The sequence below is a fragment of the Centroberyx affinis genome, unplaced genomic scaffold (genome assembly GCF_046629955.1).
Source record: "Centroberyx affinis isolate AG114_WGS23_722 - 3 ecotype Tasmania unplaced genomic scaffold, CSIRO-AGI_Caff_v1 ptg000521l_1, whole genome shotgun sequence".
Lineage (NCBI taxonomy): Eukaryota > Metazoa > Chordata > Actinopteri > Beryciformes > Berycidae > Centroberyx > Centroberyx affinis.
This window is the reverse complement of record NW_027279170.1, coordinates 44,276-68,997: the sequence shown is the minus strand read 5'-3', so window position 1 is coordinate 68,997 and position 24,722 is coordinate 44,276. Positions and strand designations below refer to the sequence as shown.

The 24,722-nt window shown below is 40.2% G+C and overlaps 1 protein-coding gene across 1 annotated transcript in view; it reads left to right on the top strand.

Moving 5' to 3' along the window:
* Window positions 1–23,800, top strand: part of ttc12 (tetratricopeptide repeat domain 12) — a 29,291-nt gene extending 5,491 nt beyond the window's left edge. Inside the window, exons 4-21 of the mRNA XM_071517786.1 lie at window positions 835–912; window positions 1,006–1,127; window positions 1,751–1,810; window positions 2,406–2,477; window positions 3,014–3,074; window positions 4,074–4,262; window positions 10,106–10,175; window positions 12,607–12,695; window positions 13,185–13,353; window positions 13,795–13,890; window positions 15,383–15,446; window positions 15,570–15,704; window positions 15,972–16,064; window positions 17,264–17,332; window positions 19,258–19,359; window positions 19,797–19,896; window positions 20,134–20,362; window positions 23,354–23,800. Coding sequence (XP_071373887.1) covers window positions 835–912; window positions 1,006–1,127; window positions 1,751–1,810; window positions 2,406–2,477; window positions 3,014–3,074; window positions 4,074–4,262; window positions 10,106–10,175; window positions 12,607–12,695; window positions 13,185–13,353; window positions 13,795–13,890; window positions 15,383–15,446; window positions 15,570–15,704; window positions 15,972–16,064; window positions 17,264–17,332; window positions 19,258–19,359; window positions 19,797–19,896; window positions 20,134–20,362; window positions 23,354–23,423 — 1,868 coding nt within the window. The 3' untranslated portion in view covers window positions 23,424–23,800. The remainder of the gene's footprint in view (window positions 1–834; window positions 913–1,005; window positions 1,128–1,750; window positions 1,811–2,405; window positions 2,478–3,013; window positions 3,075–4,073; window positions 4,263–10,105; window positions 10,176–12,606; window positions 12,696–13,184; window positions 13,354–13,794; window positions 13,891–15,382; window positions 15,447–15,569; window positions 15,705–15,971; window positions 16,065–17,263; window positions 17,333–19,257; window positions 19,360–19,796; window positions 19,897–20,133; window positions 20,363–23,353) is intronic.
* Window positions 23,801–24,722: the final 922 nt, after the last annotated feature.

Below are 24,722 nucleotides of genomic sequence, written 5' to 3'. Positions count from 1 at the left end.
TTCTACTTAAAAAAGCCTTGAAGTTGACTCAACTCAAAAAGTCCAATGCAACCACTTACCTCACTTTTTATAAGTTAAAGAAAGGCATTACTTTTTAGAGTGTGTGCTACCACAGCACAGCTGTGCTGCACTGCTAGGACACTTGTCAAACAAATTATCATCAAATTAACACGTAGAATTCTTCTTTGAGTAAAACTATCATCAATTTTACTATGACAATAGAGAAGCAAATCAGCAACCTTTTACACCTCTTTGTGGGAAACCGTTAATGTTGAAGTTGAATGTTATTAGTGATGCATTCTATTCACCATCAGTGGAGTAGAAAATAATTTGTGCTTGAGGCACAGGAGACAGCGAAACGATTTCAAATTACTTTTAACTCCATGGTCATTGCACACTGATTTTTGATACCAATGCTGACTCTACCTTGAACTGACATTTACTATATTGGACTTAAAGCAATGTCTGTCTTTGGGAGAACATTTTCCTTTTTTAGCATAAACAATCACTAACTGCCCTGTGGGGATCAGCAACATTGACTTGAAAACTTTCACTTTCAAAACATAGTCTGAAAATGACACTTCTAATACATAAATTGCTGCAATCTAGACGCCAACAATATTTTTTTTATATAACTCAAACAGCAATTTTGATGTTATTTTGATGATTGGATTTCAGTTATTGGTAATGAAGGAAAAAACTGTTTCCCTGAAATGGTTTGGATGTGAAATATCACCTTAATTGTATAGAAAATATTGAAACTAATGTCTTTACAGTTCACTCCTATTCTGTTCTAGCATTCGCGCTTATGTGTTTTGTTTTGTTTTTGACTAGAGAATTTCATGAAGATTATGGAGAGAGATGCTGAAGACAGGAGACAAAGGAGGAGAGAAAAAGAGGAAAAGGCAATTGGTGGGTGAACTTTGGAGGCCATCGCATTCAGCTGTACTTGCTGCACTGTAGGGCCAGCTGTTGTTTTACATGTTCTTTTATGTATTGCTGCAGCACTCAAAGTCAAGGGGAATGCAGCTTATACCCAAGAAGACTATGAAACTGCTGTGAAGTATTACAGTGATGGATTGGCTGAACTACGTGACATGCAGCAGTTGTACACCAACCGAGCGCAAGTAAATTTTCATCCTATATCATTGTTTTTTAAATGTTGGCTTTGTAATGAAGACGTGAAATATGGGAGACAGAGGGAGGAGTTGTAGGTTTGAAAAAGGGATTTGGACCCAGACCCAGGCCACAGAGTGTAAAAGTGAGTGAGAGCGACTTCAGAGGCAGTGGAGTAAAACACATGAGGGCTCACAACCTTTTTTTTGGCAGTTGACCCCAATTGAGGACCCCATTGATGTTGACCCCAACCTCTAAAATACATGGCAGATGTGCCAAAGCAGTGTTTTGTTCCTCAGAGGAACAGAAATAAAGCTACTCTTAGCTCTTAGCTCTGAGCTTGTCAAAGGCAACTACAGCCCAGTAATGGGACCTGGACTTCCACAGGGGCCTCTGTGCAGCCTGAAGGTTGTTGGCTATAGATTTTAATTTCAAAACAATGATGATCAGATGCAATTACAGTCATTTTAGATTCATTCGGTTTCATTCCAAGGGCCCAGTTTCTGCAAAGCCTGCACTGCACTATCTGTGGCCACAGCAATCTTACACTATGTTTTACTTTCTGAGGTCACATTTATTTACTGTATGTGTTTGCTGCCTAGTTACCATCTGTCCACCATTTAACTCTATCTAGGCCTATATCAAGCTGGGAAAGTACAAGGAGGCCATCAGTGACTGTGAATGGGCCCTGAAGGTAAGGCCAGACTTGGAGCTGGGGGTCAGTCGGTTGCTACCTCATTCGTCATGGTGTCATCTCAGGCGCCATTCTTTGTGGTCCTGGGAGCCCAGAGGATCATAGGTTTAGTAGGAAAATGGGTTGGATGTCTTAACACTAGGCTATGTTCTGTCCAGTACAGCACTCAGCCAGGAACAGTAATAGGTGCAGGGTGCAGGTCATGAGCAGTGCAGCACTCTGAAGAGAACATTCTGTTTGAAAAAGCGTACAAAATGAATAATGTTTATGGGTTCATCCTAATTTGGTAGTTCTAGATGTGTGTTTGCTCCCGGTTACTCAAGCCAAGTACAAGTTCTAGCTGTCCCGCCCTAGTTTTGGATGATAAATATGCTCTATAAAACAACTGTTGTTTGTTTCATTTCATTTTGTGTAATCACATCTCAATAACACATACTATATAAACCATACAAACTCTTGAAGTTCAAAATGAGTATTTTCAATTTCACTGTACCAGTGTTTAACAGTGCGGAAACATTAAACCACCATTATGTAGATGTGCTGCTGTTGAAGTGCTTTAACCCATACACTCTCCTGCTCATTCTCTCTCTGTCAGTGCAATGAGAAGTGCATCAAGGCTTACCTTCACATGGGCAAAGCATATATGGCACTGAAGAACTATAACAAGGTGAGCATAATTACCCCTCATTACATCTAATCACGCTTCTTTGATTTTTTACACGTCGCTTTTGTATATACATAGCTCCTGCTCAGCATTTTATCTGACTATAGCAGAAACTTGCTGCTGAATTAAGGCAATTTTTTTGACCTGCAATTCAGAGCAAAGTTGGTAAGGTTTTTTAGTAATTCTTAGGATCAGTATGGTTGCATATCTCTGCAGGCCTGTTATTGATCCTTAGTAATGCGAGCTCACAGCAAGCTTCTGTAAAATCTGCTGTACAGCTATTCCAATCCATTCATTGGAAAATAAGCTTATTTTAACATATTGATATCTGGTCAACATTCTCTTTGATACAAATATTGCAAAGTGCACAATTTATTTCCCATCATGGTTTACAATTTGTTGCTGACACTCTTTTGTGCTGAGATCGTATTTTGGTGAGGCCAGAATCGTATTGATTTCCATGGTTCCGGAAGAGATCAGTGAAGCACATCAACCTATCATATTACCAGAGTGATGTACCAAAAACCTCTCTTTTTCAGTCCAGAAACTGCTATGAAAAGATAGTGGAAATTGAACCTGGAAGGGAGAAGATGGTCAAAGGTAAAGAATTTTTTTTTTCCAGAGGTTGGGTAAGGAAAATTCATATTTATTCCAGTCATTCTGTGGGTATTGCCCTCATTAGGGCTGTATCATTTCACACCATCTCAACTGGTTTTTGGAATATATTTATGCTTTTTGGAAATTAAGAGGGAAATTTAGAGGGTCATTTTCATTATTATTCCATGAAATCATTCAAACATTGTTAAGAATACTACTATTGTATATCAACCTCATCCAAAGCACAGAGGAAAGGTTCTCCATAGCCCTCAGTTTGGCTGATTCCTTTTCCTCCTCTACCACAATACAGTTCTTACTCATCCTGGCAGGGCGATGTGGTCGCCACTGCCGTCCCCCCGTGAGCAACCCGTTTAGTTGCAAAGTTACTATGAGAAACTAAAGCTTCATGTCATCCCGCTGTTGCCCAGCAAATAAAGACATTTCTTCTCCTTCCTAGTGTGATTGTGTTCAGTATTGGAAAGGTTAGTTTTTGTTTACAAGGAATAGTACCATTGCAAAGAATTTGCCCAGATTTTTGTTGTCAGTGTATTTACAGATTTGAATTTGAATGCTTATGGGTCCAATGTTGTAATAGCTGAGAGACACTAATGGAAGCTGTATGAAAAGTTAGAAAACGATCCTTAGTTCTCTGGTTTAGACAAGCAGTGTGGGCTGTTGTCAGGAAGAACCTAAAACCCCTCCCTTACTTTGCGTCTATCACTGTCTCATGTACACAGCTTTGCAAAGACCATTTGTTGTATATTGTAGCATTACACTTTGAATACATAGGAAACAGTGCTACCACACTGTTCTCCTCCTCTCTGGGTGTATTGGGGAAGGGGAGGGAGTTATCTTGAGGTGGCTGTTGGCTTTCAGATTGCCTTACTATAGTACAGTACAACTATAGTTACACGCTCAGCTGCTCTGGAACCATTTTTCTCTCAGATCAGGTTCTGTTTTCTCATTTCCCCTCTTTCATCTCTTTTCATTTTCTCCTCACAGAATACCTGACCCAGGTGGATTTGGAAGAAGAGAGAGAGAGCCAGGAGAGGAGTGCGAGGGAAGAGTTTGACAAGGGAGAGGAGAAGGCCACAACAGTGCCCCAGCTGCTAGAGAAGCTGTCAAGGCCCGAACAGATCCCCCTCTACTACTGTGGAGGGTTGGAGCTTCTGTCACAAGCCATTACTGACTGTGAGTGCTCTATATGGAGATGCCCCCCCTTCTCTCTCTCTTTTATCCTCTTTGTGCGTCCTTACTCAATAACTTGCTTCACTAGTTCACCCATCTCCTGGTTCTATGGCCAAAATGATAGCAATAGAAGCTCCTTTAGGGTGCGTAAAGAGGGCATGAGGGAGGAAAAGAGAAAAATCTTCGCCACCTTAGGCAATTCTAGGTCATATTCATGATTCAGCTGTAGTTGTCTTTCAAGTCAACCTCTTTGTTAATACTTAAGTGCCTGCAATGGACTTCCTAGGACATGGCATCAAATGAAGCATGGCTGCGAAAACCAAATGTTTGTTGTGGGTAACAATTTGTAATACCTGTGAAAATGGAAGAGAAGGGAGACCTGATGCTGTCCACCATTGATTTCTCTTCATGCTCCATTTGCTTGTCACAGTGAGCAAATTTCCAATCCAGTCTATAGAGCCACAGAGAGAGAGAGCAAAACCTCAGTACCGCCTGGAGGACAAGGAAATACAATAATAAATATTTAAAGTGAGCCCAAGTCAAAATGAGCCCAAGTTCCTAATCAAACCAGATATCATAGTTTCTTTTGTGCTACATGTTGCACCTTCACACTAGCAAGGACTACAGCCTCTTCTCAAGGAAAGTCCCCTTCTCTGTAGTGACTTACAGCTCCTGTGCTTACCATTATGATAGAGGGCCATGCTACATTAGCACACCTGACTTGGGTGAAGGATAGTATTTCTTCAATCAGGAAAGACTAGGTAGAATGTTCGATGAATATTTTTTATTGAATAAAACAATTAGAGTTTGGCGTAGGCTCCATGATGACACGCCTCCCATGATGAAGTTAGGAGGGCGTCGGGAATGGGATAGAATTAGGATTCCCCCCCGGGGAATCCCTCTGGAGCCATGACGTTGGTGGTGGCAGGGGAGGAGGAGGGGCGAAACGGCTGGAATGACAGCGACTGAAAGACAGCATGCACATTCGTGAGTAGCGTAATGACATAGTAAATGACGTGTATATACTCTCGACCACTCAGATGATTGGTTCTGCGAGAAAGAGAGGGAAAGAGATGGTTTGCATGGATTGGATATTGAAAGCGAGGGAATGCGTTGTATAACAGTGATTGGATAGGGAGAAGTTTGAATGAAACTAGGGGGAGAGAGGGGCGGAGATAAGTAGTCTTCCTGATTGAAATTACGTAATACTTCACTAGTTTAGACAATTTTTCCTATTCTGCTATGTAGACAATCTATGCCTAACGATGAGACTGAAAAGTAACAATTTGTTTCACTGTAGCAATGCTTGTTGGCAGTGTGATTACTCTGGCTGAAAGAAAAGATATCAGCTGGAATCCAAAATATGCTGACTAAGACATATGAAAAAAAAAATGTATGGAAATCTATTATGTATAATATAGTATATATATGGTAGCCGTATGAGTGATATACTGTTCTCAGTATAATTGTGTGCTGATAGAATTGGGTTTCTGATCTAGCAGAATCAGCTGTCCCTTAAGCCTATAATTGTTGATGTAATTCAGTTGCTGAACTGCTGAGTGGGCTGTTCCAAGCCAGAAATGTTGGCTGTCCCATTAACTTACTGTTTTTGAAATCAATAGTAAATTTAGAAATTACTGAGTCATGTTAATGGTGTTGAAATTAGGTTGGGGGTGGGGTAGGGTGGGGAGCGGAGTGCGTGTGTGTGCAGGGGGTGTGTTTGTGGGATGCCAGAATCACTGTTGAGCCTTCTGGAGCTGTCGTTGGCCTAATTCAGTGAAACATCTGTGATGCGAGGTGCCCATTTGCTAACCCCAGTGACCTTCCCTGTAACGTTTAGATTAGGTGGCTGGTGAATGGTGTTGCCTGTCTGATGGTCCTGTAGATTTATGAAGGCGTAGCCTGAAGTCCTCTATAGTCACCATTTGTGGATTAGTACATCACTCTTGAACTTGCTCCAGTGCCAGTGCTTGCTCCTTTATTCACGAAAATAGGGCCTTTAGTTTGTTGGGAGATCAGAATCAGAATCAGAATCAGAATCAGAATCAGAATCAGAATCAAGTTTATTGCCAAGTAAGTTTTCACAGTACAAGGAATTTGCTTTGGTATGGAGGTGCATACAATAAACATAAACGTGGAGAAAAATAATAAAATAAAATAAAATAAAAATAATAATAATAATAATAAAATAAAAATATAATACAAATATAATAAGAAATATAAAAATATGTACAAATGTATATGTGCAATATAACTGTTATGGGTATGTGCAAAATATTTACCAGAGCATGTGCAAAGGTATGGAGTATAGGGGGGGGATAAGGGTCTGTGTCAGTGGGGGTCCCGGGGCTTGTTGATGAGGGCAGCTGCAGACAGGAAGAAACTGTTCTTGTGGCGTGAGGTTTTGGTCCTGATGGACCGCAGCCTCCTGCCAGAGAGGAGCGTTTCAAATAGTTTGTGTCCAGGGTGGGAGGGGTCGGCCACAATCTTTCCTGCTCGCCTCAGGGTCCTGGAGGCATACAGGTCCTGGAGGGAAGGTAGATTGCAGCCAATCACCTTCTCAGCAGAGCGAATGATACGCTGCAATCTGCCCTTGTCCTTGGCAGTGGCAGCAGCGTACCAGATGGTGATGGAGGAGGTGAGGATGGACTCAATGATGGAGGAGTAGAAGTGCACCATCATTGTCTTTGGCAGGTTGAACTTCCTCAGCTGCCGCAGGAAGTACATCCTCTGTTGTGCTTTTTTTGTGAGGGAGCTGATGTTCAGCTCCCACTTGAGGTCCTGGGTGATGATGGAGCCCAGGAAGCGGAAGGACTCCACAGTGTCGACTGGGGAGTCTCTCAGGGTGATGGGGGTGAGTGGGGCTGGGTTCTTCCTGAAGTCCACAACCATCTCCACTGTCTTCACAGCGTTGAGCTCAAGGTTATTGAGTCCGCACCAGGACACCAGGCGGTCGATCTCCTGCCTGTAGGCTGACTCATCCCCTCCAATATAACATCAACAACAAGTAGCTGATTGCTAACATTAGATAATGTTATCAATAGGTGAACTACTGGTGCGAGCAAGTCTTCGCTTCATTTGGACCTTGTAGGGTAATTTGCCACAAGAAGTTAAATAAATACCTCCATTCCACTTCTGGTATCTCTAAACTAGCTAAAGACAGCAAGCTGCACTAACAAAACATGGATAATACCATAATACAATGGTTTACCACATCTCACTGACAAACTATTTATTTTATGCAATGCCAGCATTATTGGCAAATTGATAAGACTACACAAACAAAGCAAACAAACAAACATTTTATGCTAAGGTAATGTAACCAGATGACCCTTGCCATTTCAGGCAGCATTACCAGTGATAAAGCAACACCTCATGCCTCCGCTGGACGAGCCAAACTTAGAGCCATCACAGGTCTTTGCTGGCACATGTGTGTTTCACATTGCTTAACATATTCAACTTGTTCAACTCTGTGACAAACCAACTTCTTTGGCTGCTGGCCCAGCCAAAAAAGAGTGAAAGGTAGCACCTGTGTCAAGCAAAGGCCATAGAGCACTTGCCTTTGGACTTCAATTTAATTTGGCAAATGCACTGAAACAAAATGTTTGCCTGTTTGTGCCAAAACATGTTGTTATCTTTGCCTTAATTTGTGGGATGTGCTAGGTTTTTTCTGTTCCTTTTTGATTAACTGGCACAGATTTTTGGCTCAGCATTCCTTGTAGATGGTTGGTTATTGAAGCGCTTTCTCCTACTTAGTGAATTGTAGTTTGATCAAAACATTTTTTCTTCTTATGTGTTATCTACAATATTAACAAATGTAATATTACTGTAAAAAAACATACAGGACCATCACTGCTTAAAAACTAGTATATTACTAGTATACTACTGTGTGATTTGTTACAAATACTGTACTGGAAATTAACTTTACTGTAAATGAAAATTACAGGATAATACTGTGAACACTGAAATGTTTCTGGTATTGCATTGTATTTTTCAGTATGCCACCTGAAATTCACCTAACTTTTCTTGCAAATGTAGTTTATAAAACATTATTGTAAGTCAGAAATGGAGCAGGTTTCTGAAATTTGTAATATCAGTAGTTGCTACCACATTGCTGCTGAATCCTCAATTCACAAAGCAAATTCTGTATGAAAAACATGTTTATTACAAACAAAACAGAAAGAAACTGAAAATTTTGATGGTCCCTCTCTCCTATTTTTTTTCTAATCTAAATCATTAAGGAAAGCAATACAAAACCCCCCCCCAAAAAAAAGCTTGTTTATATCACTTTGGAACATAGCGCAAGCAGCAATACTTAAGCAATGTCTAAAACATCCAAATGTCTGTTTACATTTCAAAAATCCCTTTCACTGGCTCAAACAAGATGCTTGTGTTTGAAACCATGAGTGACAGCCTTGGTGCAACAGCATATAATAGAAACCAAAAAGGGAAAATATGAGAGAAAAGACAGTGGGTGAGTGTGAGCAAGTACCAAAGTTGATATTTAGAAATTAACATAAGTTCAGTTAAGGTGGAATTACGCCACCTTGTATACAAATATAGACACATACACATAAATGTGTGTGCTTTGTCTACAAAGTCAACACATTCTTTTTTTCTTATTGTAACACAGAAACTCATTGCAACCTTGTGCATATTAGTATTATCAATCAAGGGCCGTAGGACGTGTGTCCTTTCTCCATCAGCTGCTACGCCAGTCACCTGTAAGAAACAAACACAACACTGCACATCTTTAATAGTACATTTCAAGATCAATGCACATGACTTTTCATCCAGCATGTGCATGAAAATGGCAATAAGCAGAAAAAAGCTAAACAAAATCTTCATCATTGGCCAAAAAAAGGAATATTGGTGAGGAAATCAAAAGTACTTCTGGATGAAGAGGAAAGGCCATTTGTTTATCAGGTCCTCTTTGGAAGGGACAGGTGGGGTGTTAATAACCTTGGATTGCAGACAGCAAGTGCTCTCCATCAAGTTGTTCACCTCTCTTCTGTCAGCTGCTGATACACCCTCCTGTGAATACTCTTGACCCAACAATTTGACTTTGAAACTCTGCACTGCTAAAATATCTCTTTTTGGCTTGAGCCAAAAGGCAGAAAAGACACATTTCTGAGTTTTGTAGAAAGGGCCTAACAGCACAATTTATCAAGGTTAACAGCATCCTCAGAGGAGTATTTATTTTGTAACATTTCAACTGAATAGCTGTATTAGTTATGACATGCCCGACCCATCACTGCTCTTATACAGGTCTATAGCTTGTCACTCTCAGTAAGCTATAAAACTCTCAAGAATCTTCCTTAGTGTAATATTAACTCTCTGTCCCTCTTTTAACTTGTATTGCTATTTCTAATACACCATATTACTTTGCACCGGCTGTCCTTTGCAAAAAAGACAAACATTTCTCGTCCAATCTCTCCTTTTTCTTCATTTGGATGAATAAAAGTGTATTGTCAGATGATATAATGCCTGTCTCACAGTGCCATTCATGGAAAAGGGCAAAAGTTACATAACTCACAATTGAAAGGATGTCGGCAGGGCTGACATTACAGGCTTTCTCCCCTCGAAGTACTCCCTCTCTGCTCTGCTCTACTGTCTGTTTAGTCCAACTCATTATTTGAGGAAAATAGACCATTCCTCACTCACCTACTCGTTCCAAATGTGTTTTATTTATTCTACTCTCTCATGCCCTTGACCGTGAACCAGTGCGCAAGCCAGGCTGATCTAGGAGAGAGAGAGGCGTTGTGCTTCTGTAAAACCTGGAGGCTGCCTGGCGATGATATATGGTTCTCTGTGTTCTTACATTATCTAGTGTTCTCTCCTAACAGGTACTGGCCAGACCCTGTTCAGACTGAACAATGGCTTCAGTATCATCAGCAGCAATGACATGGTGAGGAGGTAAGGAGACCAGAGGGAGAGGCAGCTGACAGCCCTCAGTGGGGCTTTGACAGATGGACCCAGTGACAGGGGCATACAGAGACAAAGATGGCCCAGCCTAGAGAGAGATCACCCTCCCCTCCCTTGGTTGTTTGTCTTAGTAAATGATGGCCCAAAAAGGAAAACATTATCACACTGGAGATTGAGATGAGCCCTGGAATGAGCAAAGGCCCCGTGCTTTGTCCCAGAAAGAGGGGAAGTTTTGTACGACAAGACACAATTATGACTCCCACATGCCAGATTAGTAAGGGTATTATTAACTTCACGCACTCTTCACACTCTGCATGTTCCTCTGTGTTGGCACTGTCATTATTCAAGTTGGAACAAAGTGTCTGGAAAGTTGTTTAGGTTTTTGCAAAGAAATTTAGCTTGGTGGAAAATAGCCAGTAAGGTTACTGGTGTGAGCCAGGCACAACTAACTGAAATCTTTGACAGGTATTTTGTGAGGAAGACCAATGCCATTCTCACCTGCCTTGGTCACCCTGTTAAAGGGCAGTTTGAACTGATGCGCTCTGGGCGCTGCTTTAGAGAGCCTGCATTTAAGAGTAAAAGAATCAGGGACTCACAGCAGCAAGATTGCTTAATTTGCACATTAAATGATATGGTCCCTTTTGCTTGTGTAGGAACTTTGCATTTTGCACTGATGAATTACCTTTTTTGCACAATACTGAGTTATTGACTCCCTATCTGTCCAGGTATATATTGTGGCAATTTGTTATGTTTTATATTGTGTTTTATGCCATGTGTTTTTATTGGTTTTATTGTGTTTCCATTATTAGGGGCCGGGCAGCTCTGCTGCTCCTCTTGTATTTGCCAATGTTCTTCTTCTTCTTCTTCTTCTTCTTCTTCCGAGGAAATCTAACTTCTCATGCATTAAAATAAACCAAACTTTGCACATAGGTCCAGTCCCATGCCAAACTTCCTCAACTGGAATTGGGAGCCAATAGTCCTAAATTTCTAAACTTTGAAAATTCCTTAAAAATCAGCCGTGTGTGTTACGGCTTTGCAACTTCAACCTCAATGCAGGCCCAAGTGTGAAGAAACGTTTGTAAACTTCAACCTAGTGCAAATTCTGAAGTCCATCACTCTGTTTTTATCAAAAACTGTAAAACTAATTAAACCTATTTCCTCCCACATTTTTTGCTCAATTGACACCAAACTTGCTACACTGCATCTTCAGACTGTCCTCCACAAATGAGTGTATTAAAGTGTATTAAATTTCAGAATTTTATTTCAAAAACTGCATTTTTGACACATTTTGAATTCTGCCCTCATGTAAACTATTGCAGTCAATGGAAATAGAGCATCTTTAAACATCAGTTTTTGGCTTATGGAGCAATCAATCTTTGCAAAAAATAAATTAGAGTAGGGGTTTCTGGCACAACTTACTTACCTACTTCCAAGGTGCATGGAGAAGGGAAAAAGGTCTAAAAAGGTCAAAACTCCAGAAACACTTGTAGTATATAGAACAACTTTATTGTTAGACCAACGCGTTTCGGCTTGTGGCCTTCATCAGGGTCATCATGAAACACATTACAAACAACATTTAAATAGGGTAACAGAAAAAATTCAAAAAGGTAAAAAAAAATAAAAGACAACCAATCATATACATCCACACACATATCAATGGGGTACCTACAAAGATGGGTTGGGTCATGTGGCTTCAGGCCAATCGCAGTCCCAGACTGGCAGAAAGGCAAGGGGAGTGTCCAATAAGGGGCATGGGTGACACCATATTGGGTTATTAACTGGAGAAGTGCACCTAAGGGGTGGTACTTGAGTTTGTACAGAAGAGGCCTCAACCCAAAATGTGCCTATTTGATGTGGCCTGTAAAAAATACATCATAAAAGAATAACATAAAAAATAATAATACATCATAAAAAATAAAAAAAAAACCCCACTACAAAACCACATACATGAGAGATATTTACGAACCACTATAAAACTCATTAATTGAGAAGTCCTCATTCATGCCCCCTGGAAATAAACTTTTGAAATAGAAAATCCAAAATGCTACTCTCTTTTTCCTGAGAAAATTGACATTACCACCTCTTTGGCTGGACTTAATCACTTCTATGCCTATAAAAAATAGAGATGAAATGTGATGTTGCTTTTCATTGAAATGTTATGTTATCTATGTATTTCTCATTTGTTTTCCTCCCCTTGCTATTTCTCCTCTTCTTCCTGTTCCTCCTTCTTCTTCTTCTTCCTCTACCCCCTCAAAATGCCCGGCCCCGACTGACCACTGCACAGCAGCTATAATTTGTTTTGAGATTTTAATGCATTTTTACCATTATCATTTTACCATTGTTAACCCTGTGTCCAAACTGCATTTTCCTTATTTCTGCATTTGAAGAGCAATTAAGAATACCTAGTTTGGTTTCTCTACAGTTGCCTGTTGCAGAAAACGAGGGAACCGTATGCCCAGGAGTTGTGTGTGTCCGTTCTGAAATTATGGAGGATGATTTGCAATGGAAATGGTATGTTGGTGCTTGAGGTACACTTAATTTGCTCTCTTTCTTCACACAGCAATTTGTTCTCATTGAATTGGCAGGAAAAAAGAGAAATAATGCTTGAAATACCGAACATCTTCAATAATGCTTTTGTGTTGTTATTGCCACGGTGGTGCTGAAGCCTCCTCTTGTTAAGCCCTCACTTGTCTTTGAGTCACACAAGCTATGTGGGCTTCAACACATCAAATTTCACAAACATTAACTCTTTGTGCCAACTGTGACAAATCCAAAGCTATCCAAATAGCTATCCAAAAGCCATATGCACAAAAATGCATATGGCTCTGCAGTATCAATCTGTGAATGGAACTTAGTTGTTATAGTTGTGTTTACAGTCTAGTTTGTGCTTACAGTAAGCAGGTTATCAGGAACATATAGAAATAAAATATATTCCTACACAGCGTATTCTGTGTTCAGTAAACTCATTCTCTGCACATGCTCACATTTTTTTGCTTTTAGATGAAAACCAGAAGATGCTGATGACATGCCCAGCCTCCAGCCAGTCCATTGTTTACTTGGTAACATCAGAACACATTGCAGTGCGGACAGAATGCCTGGCACTGCTGTGTTTGTACTCACAGATGCCACACAGCAGAGGTTTGGCCATTGACAACTTGAATTTGCACATGTAAGAAATTGTTCCATGTTGTCATCATATTGCAATTGATGAGTGCAATAGCACAGCTTGATTAAAAATGCATTTCTGCTGGTCCAAACCCAGGCACATAGAGGGTAGGGAAATTAAAAAGTGAAATATGACAGGGAATTTTGGCTTATATTCTCAATAGGCAAATCATTAATAACACATATTCTATTCCACCCCTCTCCCCTTGAGTAGTGAAATAAATTTTTCTATTCATTAATGTGCTAAAGTTATGCGGTGGCTTCCTGTATTTGCACTACAAATAGTCTTCCTGTCTTGAGTTATCAATCTCATTTTACATGCAGTTCACTTTTTTGATATTAATGGAGAGTGTGTAATTTTTAGCAAATGTTTTTCTCCTTCTTTCTCCTTTTCTTTCCATTTTTCTTTCTCTCTCTGTACTGTGCACTTAATCTGGATCTGAAGGTTAATGAAGAACCTCATGGAGTGCATCTCAAAGCCAAAGCAGCAGCAGGAGAACACAGCAGTGGTTGTTCTGGAGAAGTTTGCGTCAGAAAACAAGTACTACATATGCAGCACAGCCCAGCAACTACACAAGAGTTTTCATCACACAAAAGAAAATGATGAATGCTATTTCTGCATGAGAAAATACATATCGTTTTCAGATACTCTGCAGAATTCAGACTATGACCCATAGGACAGCCTATTATCCTCACATACATCATATCCATATATATTAAAAACGCTTTAAAATCCACCCACGTCAGGAGAGGGCCTCTGAGAAATGCAGAGTGTGACATCTTTAATAAATCAATACGTGCTATCCCAGTGTTAATCTCACTAGAAAGCAAAAGGCCGTTCCGTTTCTCAACCTGTTTCCCTCTCTGGTGCTTCATGAAAATGGAGACGAAAGGACAAGGCGGGCTCTCAAACGCAGCAGGAAATAAGTCGAGCTGTCAAGCAGTGAAATAGGGAAATACATTTTTTCCCGTCCATAGCTCTCAGTAAATTTCTTCGCTAGAATGTATTAGCATGAAGTACGACCTAGACGGGTTCACTCTTCATGCTAACAATTCAGCTAATTTTTATGTCCGCCCACCTACCCTCTAGTGCCAAACAGATATATTGGTGCACAGATACTGTTGGCCAGTGTTGTATAGCTTATAATCACAATTACAGTCTTGAAGGGTTTCACAATGCTCACATTATGAAACAATACGTAAAAATGACCCCCCCCCCCACCCCCCCCCCCCCCACCCCTGAACTTTAGACCCTCATTGAGAACAAGGAAAAAAATGGAAAATTTAAAATAAATAGGCTTTAAGCCTGGTATTAAAGACATCTATAGAATTTGCCTCTCTAATCGCAGCAGGGAGACTGTTCCAAAGAAAAACAAATGCATATACTAGGGCTGCAGGAACTGCATGACACTATCAGTTTCAGCATGGACCAAGATCCCTGTGGAAGGTTTCCAGCATCTTGTTGAATCAAATACCTCAAAAAGTTCAGTCTGGAGGCAAAAGGTACTAGCTAGGTGTACTTAATTAAGTGGACAACACTAAAGACAACACTACCATTTAAGAAACAGATGTGAGGGATACTTTCTATGGAACTGTGTTTCATCACAAAAAAAACTGATTGGTATTGCTTGTAAGATATTGCGTGTTTTACTCTCCGATCATAGACAATAGATTTGTTGGTGATTAGATAAAAAATGGATGTGAAAGTACCGATCTCAAATACTGTAGTGTTGTTGACGGATGTTGATGAAGCATGACAATCAATGCTGTTTGACCACTTGAGTGTATTGCTATGTAACGTAAATCATCCTAAATGACTCTCAGACTATCAGTATATGGGAGGAAAAGATACCATACTGGTGTACTGCGGTGTTTTACCTTGTAGTCCTCCATCAGCCAAGCCTTGCTACTCACTGGATGTTGACAGAAATGTGCTACTTTTGTTTAATGATGGAATATTTAAGATATTATAACCGTTGTCTGATATTATCTAATATCTCTTACATGTAGAATGTTTTCATATTTTCTTATAGCTTTTGCATGCAGCTAAGGGATGTGTTGGCAGAATCTGTCTGTGTCCCTTTTACAACAATACTGGTAAGATATTTGCATAAAAAGTTGCATCATCGTCAAACATCATGCCAGACTTAGCGGTAGAATCACCTTTCAGGACCTTAATATACTGTATGTGTGTGTGTGTGTGTTTACTCCATTTTTCAGAGAAATATCAGCAGGTCCAATCAGCATGTCCTTCCACCTCTGATATCAGCTATTGGCTGTCTGGCTAGAGATGATGTCATCCGCCACAACATGGCTCACAATCCAGAATGTTGGGAGGCCTTTCTGGTCGCCATGGTGAATATGATTACAGACTTGTCCTTTTGTATAGAAGAGTACTGTTCACTTGGTATTTGTGTTGAATTCTGATGCCACAACACCTGCTTCTAAAGAAAAATAAAAAAAAACACTTCAATAAGAATTTGAATGCCAGAAAATAAAACCAACCATCAAGACATCAGAAATACAGTAGTTTGTCTTGGATATTTTCACATTGTTTTGCTGGTGCATATGTTCACTGGATGCAATTTTATTCAAGGTAGACTTTGTTGGTTGTCATTGCAGAAGCATTGCAGTGCATGTGAATTCAAAGACATCCTTTATCCTATGCTTGGGCTGATCATCAACCTGTCCACTATCAACTCTCCAGCCATACAGGTAAGACAGGGGGTGATGTGTGATACTGAAGTTACTTTGACTGGTGTGGAGTCTCAATTACAACAATTTAACAATCATATTCTACCTGGGTGTTTTATGGCTGTGGCAAAGACAAACTTCTGCCTCATCTCTAGTTATGTCAGTATTAGGCACCCCATTAGTTCTGTGATATCTTAGGCAAGGTTGGCCTGAACTATGATTCCATCCTTGAGTGGATCTTTGGCATCTTTAAAGAGTTCAAATGCTTGTCTGTAAATGGATATACTCCACAACACTGACATTCAGTAGATGAGAATATAGGAAAAATGAAAAGCAAGTGGACAACGGAAGTAGAGGGGGCATTTGTGTGAACCTTGATGTGTGATTTCTAGGGCTGTCCCGAATACAATTTTTTGGGCTTTGGAGCTTCGGTAGTAATCAACAGCGAATATTCGAAGCTCCGGCCGCAGGGGGGGGGGGGTTAAGAGTCACGCACCCTGAAACTGCTTGGCTTTCCATACACGGGTAACAGTTCACCCGACAAAGTTCACACATAGACACAGTTCCTCCTCACAAAAACACAGCGCTGAAAACATACTTAACATACATATAACTTCGATAGAGAGAGAGAGATGGTCGAGCGAGCTAGAGAGAGAGAGATGGTCGAGCGAGCTAGAAAGTGAATGAAGAGAGGGAGCGGTAGTAGCGAGAAAGCCGGTGAATCAGAGAAATAAAACGTTATTTTCTGATTGTTTCACAGCGGTTACGTTCTAAAGCGCAGAGAGAGGGAGAGCCCTGTATCAAAATACCGGTAGCCTACCTTAGAAAAAAGATTTTTAAAAAAAGATCAACAGAGAAATGTCTTGCTGCTGCTTCTCCTGAGTTTTGTTCAGCGAATTTGACAACTGACAGCTTGAATTTCAGGTACTTTTTTCTCTGTGCCACCATTGCGATCAGCAAATGTGACTGACGTTTGAATGCAAGTAAAAAAAAAAAGAAACTGCTTCGCAGCGTTAATGGCAACCGGCTTATGATTACATATAAAATTACATTTAAAAAAACGAATATCCGAATCCCAAATTTGAAAACCGAATACCTACCCAACGAACGAATATCCGAATAGTCGAATATTCGGGTCCAGCCCTAGTGATTTCACCTATGTGGATGTGATATGTATGTGAAAATTGTTTTGGCCTCTTCTCTGTCTCCGGTTTTTGTAGGAGCATGCTGTTTCCCTCAGTGGTTTGTGTCTGGGCCTGCTGAGTGATAGTGACGGAGGAATCATAACTGTGAGTGGAGGAACTCCCTTCACTGTAGCACTAGAGTGCAGTACCCAGGAGGCCACAGGATTCTCAGAGTATAAGGATTACAAACCCCAACACATCAAAGTTACTTCACTGTATCATAACTCCCACTGAGATTTCATAGAACAGTGGTAGACCAAGAAAAGTATACAAAATTATAGTATTTAGTGATTTCTACAGTTGTTGAAGAGGCTTGCTGAAAAAGTTTTTCTTCTTTGTTTTTCAAACTTGCTCACAGCCTACAAAGCACAAAAAAACAATTCTTTTAGATAACAAGGAGAAAATAAAAGACATTTGTCTTGAGTAATGGGCCTTTCCTTGTGCTTGTAAACTCACTGGCAATGTGCCCCAAAAGGTGGGAACAGCAACCCATATTGTTCAGAGGATCCTGTCTGTGTCATTATAGTTGATTAAAACTCCAGCTCCAGGTGCTGTTGTCTGTGCTAACAACTGTTATAGCAGTTTCACACTGTCTATGCAATGCCCTCAGAGACCTCCATTTCCCATCTGTCTCCTGACTGTTTTAGCCCTCTCCCACTCCCTGGCTGCCACTCTTTCTCTTCCCTGCCGCATGCTGTCAGTGTCCTTTTTATTTCCTCAATTCTCTTCTCTTCTCTTCTCTTCTCTTCTCTTCTCTTCTCTTCTCTTCTCTTCTCTTCTCTTCTCCTCTCTTCTCTTCTCTTCTCTTCTCTTCTCTTCTCTTCATGGAAAAATTTTCTTCATTCTCTCCTCCTCTTAACCTCGCGTAATCAGTTTACTGATCAGTTTACTGCTGTGTCTTGTGTTTTTGAAGAAAGGGTAGCCTCAAAGGAACCCCAAAATGAAAATGTATTAATTAACTACTTACCCCTATGTCAGTCAAAACTCCATTGAAGGTTTTTTACGAAAACCAAACACAGAGCGGATAAGCCCCCATGGTGCCGTCACAGCCTTCTTCCAAACTATTGAAGTTAACTTCTGCCATAGATCTGTAGGGTTCGCGCATGACCAGGCATGTTGGCGCGTTCTAGAACAAAGCAATGACTTTGAGGAAAATATAGGAGATAATGAGATAAATATTGGACTTTTGGACGCACAGTGCAATCATTTGGCTACTAAACGCTGCACAAGCTGTTTTGTAGACATTTTTTTTAATTTTTTTTGGTGCTTACTTTTTGTATGAACTTCAGTAGAGTTTCGACTGACATCAGGGTGAGTAGTTAATGACCGAATTTTCATTTTGGGGCAAACTATTTACTTTAAAAGTAATGTTTTATCGCTGAAATATAGTTAGAAAATGCCAACTTGAGAAATGCGTTCTTTCCTAGCTAGTGAGAAAAATTGTGTTTAACTAAATAAAAAATGGGAAAAAACAGCATGTATGAAAAAATGGAGGTTAAAAATAATACATTATGTGGTAGATCCTGCCGACAAGGCAAAACAAGAACCCCTGCATGGCCTCTTCCTCTTTTCTTCTGCCTTCTACTTTTTCTCTTATCTTTTTCCCTTTTATCATCTCTCGCTCTTTGCTCACTACAATTTTTTGTTGACTGTAACATGACATCACTCTACACTTTCTCCGTCCCTTAAAATTCTACCTCTCTACTCTATCTCTGCTAACAAACTCCATAACCCCCACTGATTGCATGTCTCATGACATAGCAGTTTTTTCTCTCCCCCTGTTCTCTGTCTTTTCCCTACCACACTCTCTCATTCCCTCTATCTCCACTAGGAGCTATTTTTTCTTTCTCTATTTTCTTTATTTTCTTTCTCATCCAACTCTCTCTCTCCCATAGCAGTTGTCTCTTGGTCGTCTGCTATTGTCCCTCTCTTTCACTATTCTGTCTTTTCCCTCCGCCACTCTCCCTCTACTTTTTGTCTATTCTCTATTCTCTCCTTTTTTAATGCCAGCATTCTTCTCTGTCCTCCAGAGAGCCACAGGCGTGCTGAGCACTGTCCTCCCGCAGTCCCCTGCTGCCGTTCAGCATGCTGTCCAGGAGGGCGTGGTTAGGACCATACGCCGGCTGCTGAAGGTACATACATATGGCCAAACCTGTCTCGGTTTACCCCAACACTCTACACTCATAAAATATTTATCATCTTTTACCCTTATCATACCAATATATCTCCAATATGACTTTTATCACCATCTTTTATTGAACTTGTATTTCCTGAAAGAAATGATGAAAAATGCACGCATCTCTGCATGCAAATAGAAGTCATTATGATCACCTGCAAGTGCGATACTGCTTGTAACCTAAGGTCCTGTATAGCATTCAATGTCATAACGACCTGATGAAGGCGTCACTAAAACCATTTTTTGGTTGGAACCTTTTTGCGTATGCGTTCTTAACAGTTATACCAAATCCTAATACAGGCTTCATGCAACTTTTGACTGCCACAAAGTTAGTGTTTGCATATATTTTACTTGTGTATGGTCATTGTTTTTTGTGTCTCTCTTCCAATCCAGGGACCAGGGCAGACTACCACCAAGTATGCCATTAAGACCCTCACAGTGTGCACTGCTGCCAGTCACTTGGCACGGGAAGAGCTGGTGAAGTCTGATAAAAGTGAGAAATGATTGACGTACCACCATTACTTTTATGAGCTGCTTCATTAATCTTTGAATAATATTTGGTCGAGGGGTGACCTAATGCAAATGAGGTGTGTGTGCATGTGCGTACGTGTATGTGCATATATGCATGCAAGCGTGTATGTGTACTGATTCCATGTTAGTTCATGTGTGTTTGTGAGTGTGTGTGAACAGTGTTATTCTCTTCGTGTTTACTATTCATTGTTCTTCACAGGACTCTCCATTTTACGCCGTCTGCTGGGCTCCAGCTGTGATGAGATGGTGTCAGGGAATGCAGCCCTGTGTCTGGGCCACTGCCTTGAGTTGGAGGGAATTGCTAGCAACCTGCTGGGCACGGATTTTGTGCCGTTACTGCTGCACCACGCTGCAGGGAATGCCAAGAGGACGGCTGTGCAACAGAATGCAGCTATCGCACTGGGGAAACTGTGTCGATCCGAGCCCAGGTGCCCTCTCACCTCACTCTATGAGCAACATGCTGTTGATTACATTTAGGATCTAGCCTGAAGGTATACTGATACACACACTAGCAGGTTGTCAGGTAGCCACACTGACAATGAGCTAATGTGATGTCGAGGGGATGTTATGGCTCTGACTAAAGGGCTTATTCCCATATAAGGCAAATTCATGACTGCTAAAGGGCCCATATTATACACAGTAGTGCAGCAGCTCCTTCCAGCTTGTATATAGCAATTACTTGTGTTTTCTTACAAACATTTTCAGCTTTGAATTAAGTTTTGAACTGAACGGCTGTTGAGATAAGCTTATCAAGCACCTGCCTTTGGAGGGCTACCCAGTGCTCAAGAGTCAATTGGCTTCAGTAGGAACATCTTTCATGTACAATTTTTACACTTGCTGCCAAATCCCAGTCAAAGTTGTGATTCATGAAAAACTGCTGTCAAAAAGAGCACATTTCAGTGGGTTTCTCTACTTTCAATGATAAATTAAAAACAAAAACATATTTCTATATATTCTGTACCAAAGGTGGAGTTTATTTGTGGTACTCTTTAACAGGCTCAGCTGAGCTCTTCCCATTCAGTGTCTTGCTCAAGCGCACTCCAGCAGGACAGATGCTTGTTGTCACTGGGGCTTAAATCCGAGCCTTTCAGTTAAAGGATGGTCTCCCTACTCACTACACCACTTTGCTGTCCAGTGTTATAGATATAAATTTCATAGCTTTTTGTCATATTGTAAAAATAAAAATCATCATAATTTTCCTAAATGAAGTGTATAGCTGCAGTCAAAATCTTCTCTTTTCACTGGTTTTCACACATTTATTCTCCTCCAAGCAATTAAGACTTTGACTGGATTAAGAATACACATTTTGGGACGAAGTTGTTGAAATTAGGAGTAAATGCCCACTACAAAGTAAGCGTGAAAATTGTAAATGAAATTGTACACAGCACTGGTGAATCAAACAAGCTTTTACCACAGATTTAAAGCCTTAAAAGGGCATCTCACCCTTAATACACCTCTGTTATGTTCGTACCTTGATTCACCCCAGAAAAAAATGCTATTATCATTTGAGAGAGTGAGAGAGAGAGAGAGAGAGAGAGAGAGAGAGAGAGAGAGAAAGACAGAGAGAAAGACAGAGAGAGAGTTAGTAAGTGAGTTAGTTATTTAGGCCAGGCTGTACTGTTGCCATTACTGCAGTATTAGACTAAATAAGAAGGGCATCTACCAATAGAACCACCAGATGAAACTGGAATAGATGAGTTAATTTTCTGCTGATAGTGATACAAATAAAATTAAGCCATTTCTAAGGATAAATGTATCTCATTCATTTAGCATTTGATATGACAAAATTGTGCTGCTGCTCGTACTGGAGAAGCATGTATTCCATGTATTCCAGCTTCACCCGGCTGGTCCTATGGTTCTGCCGTTTGTAGCTTTGTGCTGCCGACTTCCATTGAAAAATAATTAATTGCTGTTGTTTTGCAGCCTGCAGTCTGAACGCACCATGAGACTACTCTCATGGTACATTCAGACTACGGGCTACAAAGCAACAGGAAGTCACAGGAGTTCACCTGGCTTCAAATTTTTTCCACACTCTGATGATGCAGTGAAGCACCAACCAATCAGAGTAGAAGTATACGTGTTTCACTATTTATCCATTGTGTAGCCTTTCCTCTTGAACTTGAAAGTGTTGGCTCGAACTATGTAAAAATTGCCCTTACATCACCATGACAAGATGCTGATGTTCTTAAATCCCTGCTTAGCAATACACGTAAGAAAGAATGTTGAGCTAGCATAGCGGTCAAAGAACCTATAAAGACAGAAAAGTCAGATATGTCAGAACCATGTGTGTGAGAGAGCGTTAATTGGAGACAAAATCCTGAGTTCAAACATGTTGCACCTTGGGAATGACACAGACGGTTATTTGTTATTGATTCACTAGCTAATATTCAGGGTGTTTCCATAGTAAATTCACTAAAACACCTTGAAGATTAGCTAGCTGTCTCATTGCCAAGGTAGACCGCGTTTGAAACTCAGGCTTCAAAAACTCAAGTATGGACTTCCCGTCCATTACAATACAAATTGTGCTGCAGGCTTTACAGTTTGTCTCCAGTTAACACTCTGGTGTTAATGGCTCTGATGTACTGACTTTTCCTTCTTCACAGGTTCCATGATATAGCCTATTTATAATCCTGACTCATTCCCTAACATTCTCACACCAGACTGATGTGAAACAGGTGTGACAGACTGGAAGGGGAAACTTGCCTGACTGGCTGGATTAGTGAGATCACTGGAGGTTTTTAGGAGGCAGTTTCAGAGGAGTTGGCCTTTCCCTGCCATTGAAACACTCTCAAAATGTAATTCCAAAGACAAATTCAAATATGCTTGGGCTTAATATCTTATTCAAAACATAATTGCAAAGGCTATACTGTAGGTGTACATAAATGATAAATTATACAGCCCCCTTACTTTAAGATTACTATTTCAATCTTGCTTTTGTTTGGAATTGAAGGGTTTTATTTAGTACTGCAGGGCAAAAAGCAACAAATAAGATGGCATTTTTATTTCAGCACTCCATGTTGAATAAAATAAAACTTCATCACATACAGTACTTAAGTGAACAATGAAGATTTGCTGCTGTAGGCAATCTTCCATAGCACCTCCCTGATAGGTTATGTGGGTATAATCATTGTGTTAGTATCCTCAATAATGTGAGATGGCAGCAACAAACTAGTCTCAATATGGCCTTTTATTCCTAGGAAAAGAGTTCCTAGACTATAGAGAGAGCTCTGCTGTGACTCTGCTGTGACTCTGCCGAGACTCTGTCTGTCTTTAATTCCCAAGCTCACAATTCACATGAGATAACTGAAGGATCAACTGAATGCCAGCCTGCTGAGGACATTGTCATTGTGTTTGCTTTCATTAGCTTTTTTGTCTGTTTTTTTTTTTTTTTTTAACTTCTTTTTTGTCTTAATTTCCAGACATGTGAACAAACTTCGAGAACTCCATGGTCTTGAGATCCTCCACTCCTGCATGAAGCTAATCACATGACCTTGTGACAAAATGAGTCATTATCTCCTTGCTTGTTATCAATCTTGCTCTCCTCTGTCTTCTGATTTTTGTCTTTTGACTGTTGTAGCCTCAGGCACTCACCAACCTATTGAGAAAAGACACAGATTCACTGAGATCACTATCATAGCTGCGGAAATGGCAGCTTTGGTTGAGTTTATTTTACTGTTATGAATCAATAAGGGAGTGAATGACACTTCCTCATGCCCATGGCCTTCTTGAACTAGAGGACCACAATGGAAATAAGTCTTGTACTTTTTTGTGTTTTATACTCGATTGTTTTTTAATTAGGTGTATTACTATATTGTTTACATGTGAATAGTTTTAAAATGATCAAATAAATCCAATCAAATCAAATGAAAGTCGCTATTCCCATAGATGCTTCAGTATTTAAAACATAATATGAAAATGTTTTTTTCAAGATAGCTAAGCCTGCATAGAGACTAATAAAAGATTGATTTCATTTTAATAAGATTCTGCCCGTAATTGCTTAATCTACATAAACAAGGTCATAAACATTAGCAGCGTTCTTGGCTGCCCTTGTTCTTATACGCCCATGTGAATTTCTATGGTTAATTACTATGAATATATGAGCATGGAGGTGCAAGTGCAGTCTGTTTTACCATGTTTATTTGGCTGTTCTTCTCAAATACCATTCATATTTAATAGCTAAATATTTGTCCTCAATCCTTTTCTTATAGACCAAATAATGTATGGGGAAAGAAACATAGCTTAAAAGAACAGGAAATTGCCCAGGAGGAAGCAAGAATCAGTTCACTTCTAGTACAGAATGGTTGGAATGCGAAGGCTTGACATTGATTAGACAGCATTAACATATTGGTGGTGTTTGAAGTGGGAGATGGATTAGAGTGATGTATTCCTGTGGCTCAAGGCTGTTCATACAAGCATAAACCCTGGCACTCGTTTATCAGCCTTGAGGGTTTATCTCTTATGTAGCATGGGGAGCCGTTGTGCTAAATGCATCATACTGCAGCGCACTGGTGCTCAACAGTTAGTATCACTGCCAATCACGTCAGCCATATGCATACTATGAGATTGTACTCACAAGCGCATCAATGAAGGGCTGTGAGGGGTGTCTGTTAAAGGGGCATTTCACCCGTTAATACATCCAATCTCTATTTTGTGCCAGCCTTTGGGGTAATTTCTGTTACATTCTCTAGTTCATTACATGCTTTGTTTTGATTTGAATTCCTAAAAAGTGCTTTTCTTTACTACGTCTAAAAAACAAATTATTGATGGGAAAACTATACCTTTCCAACT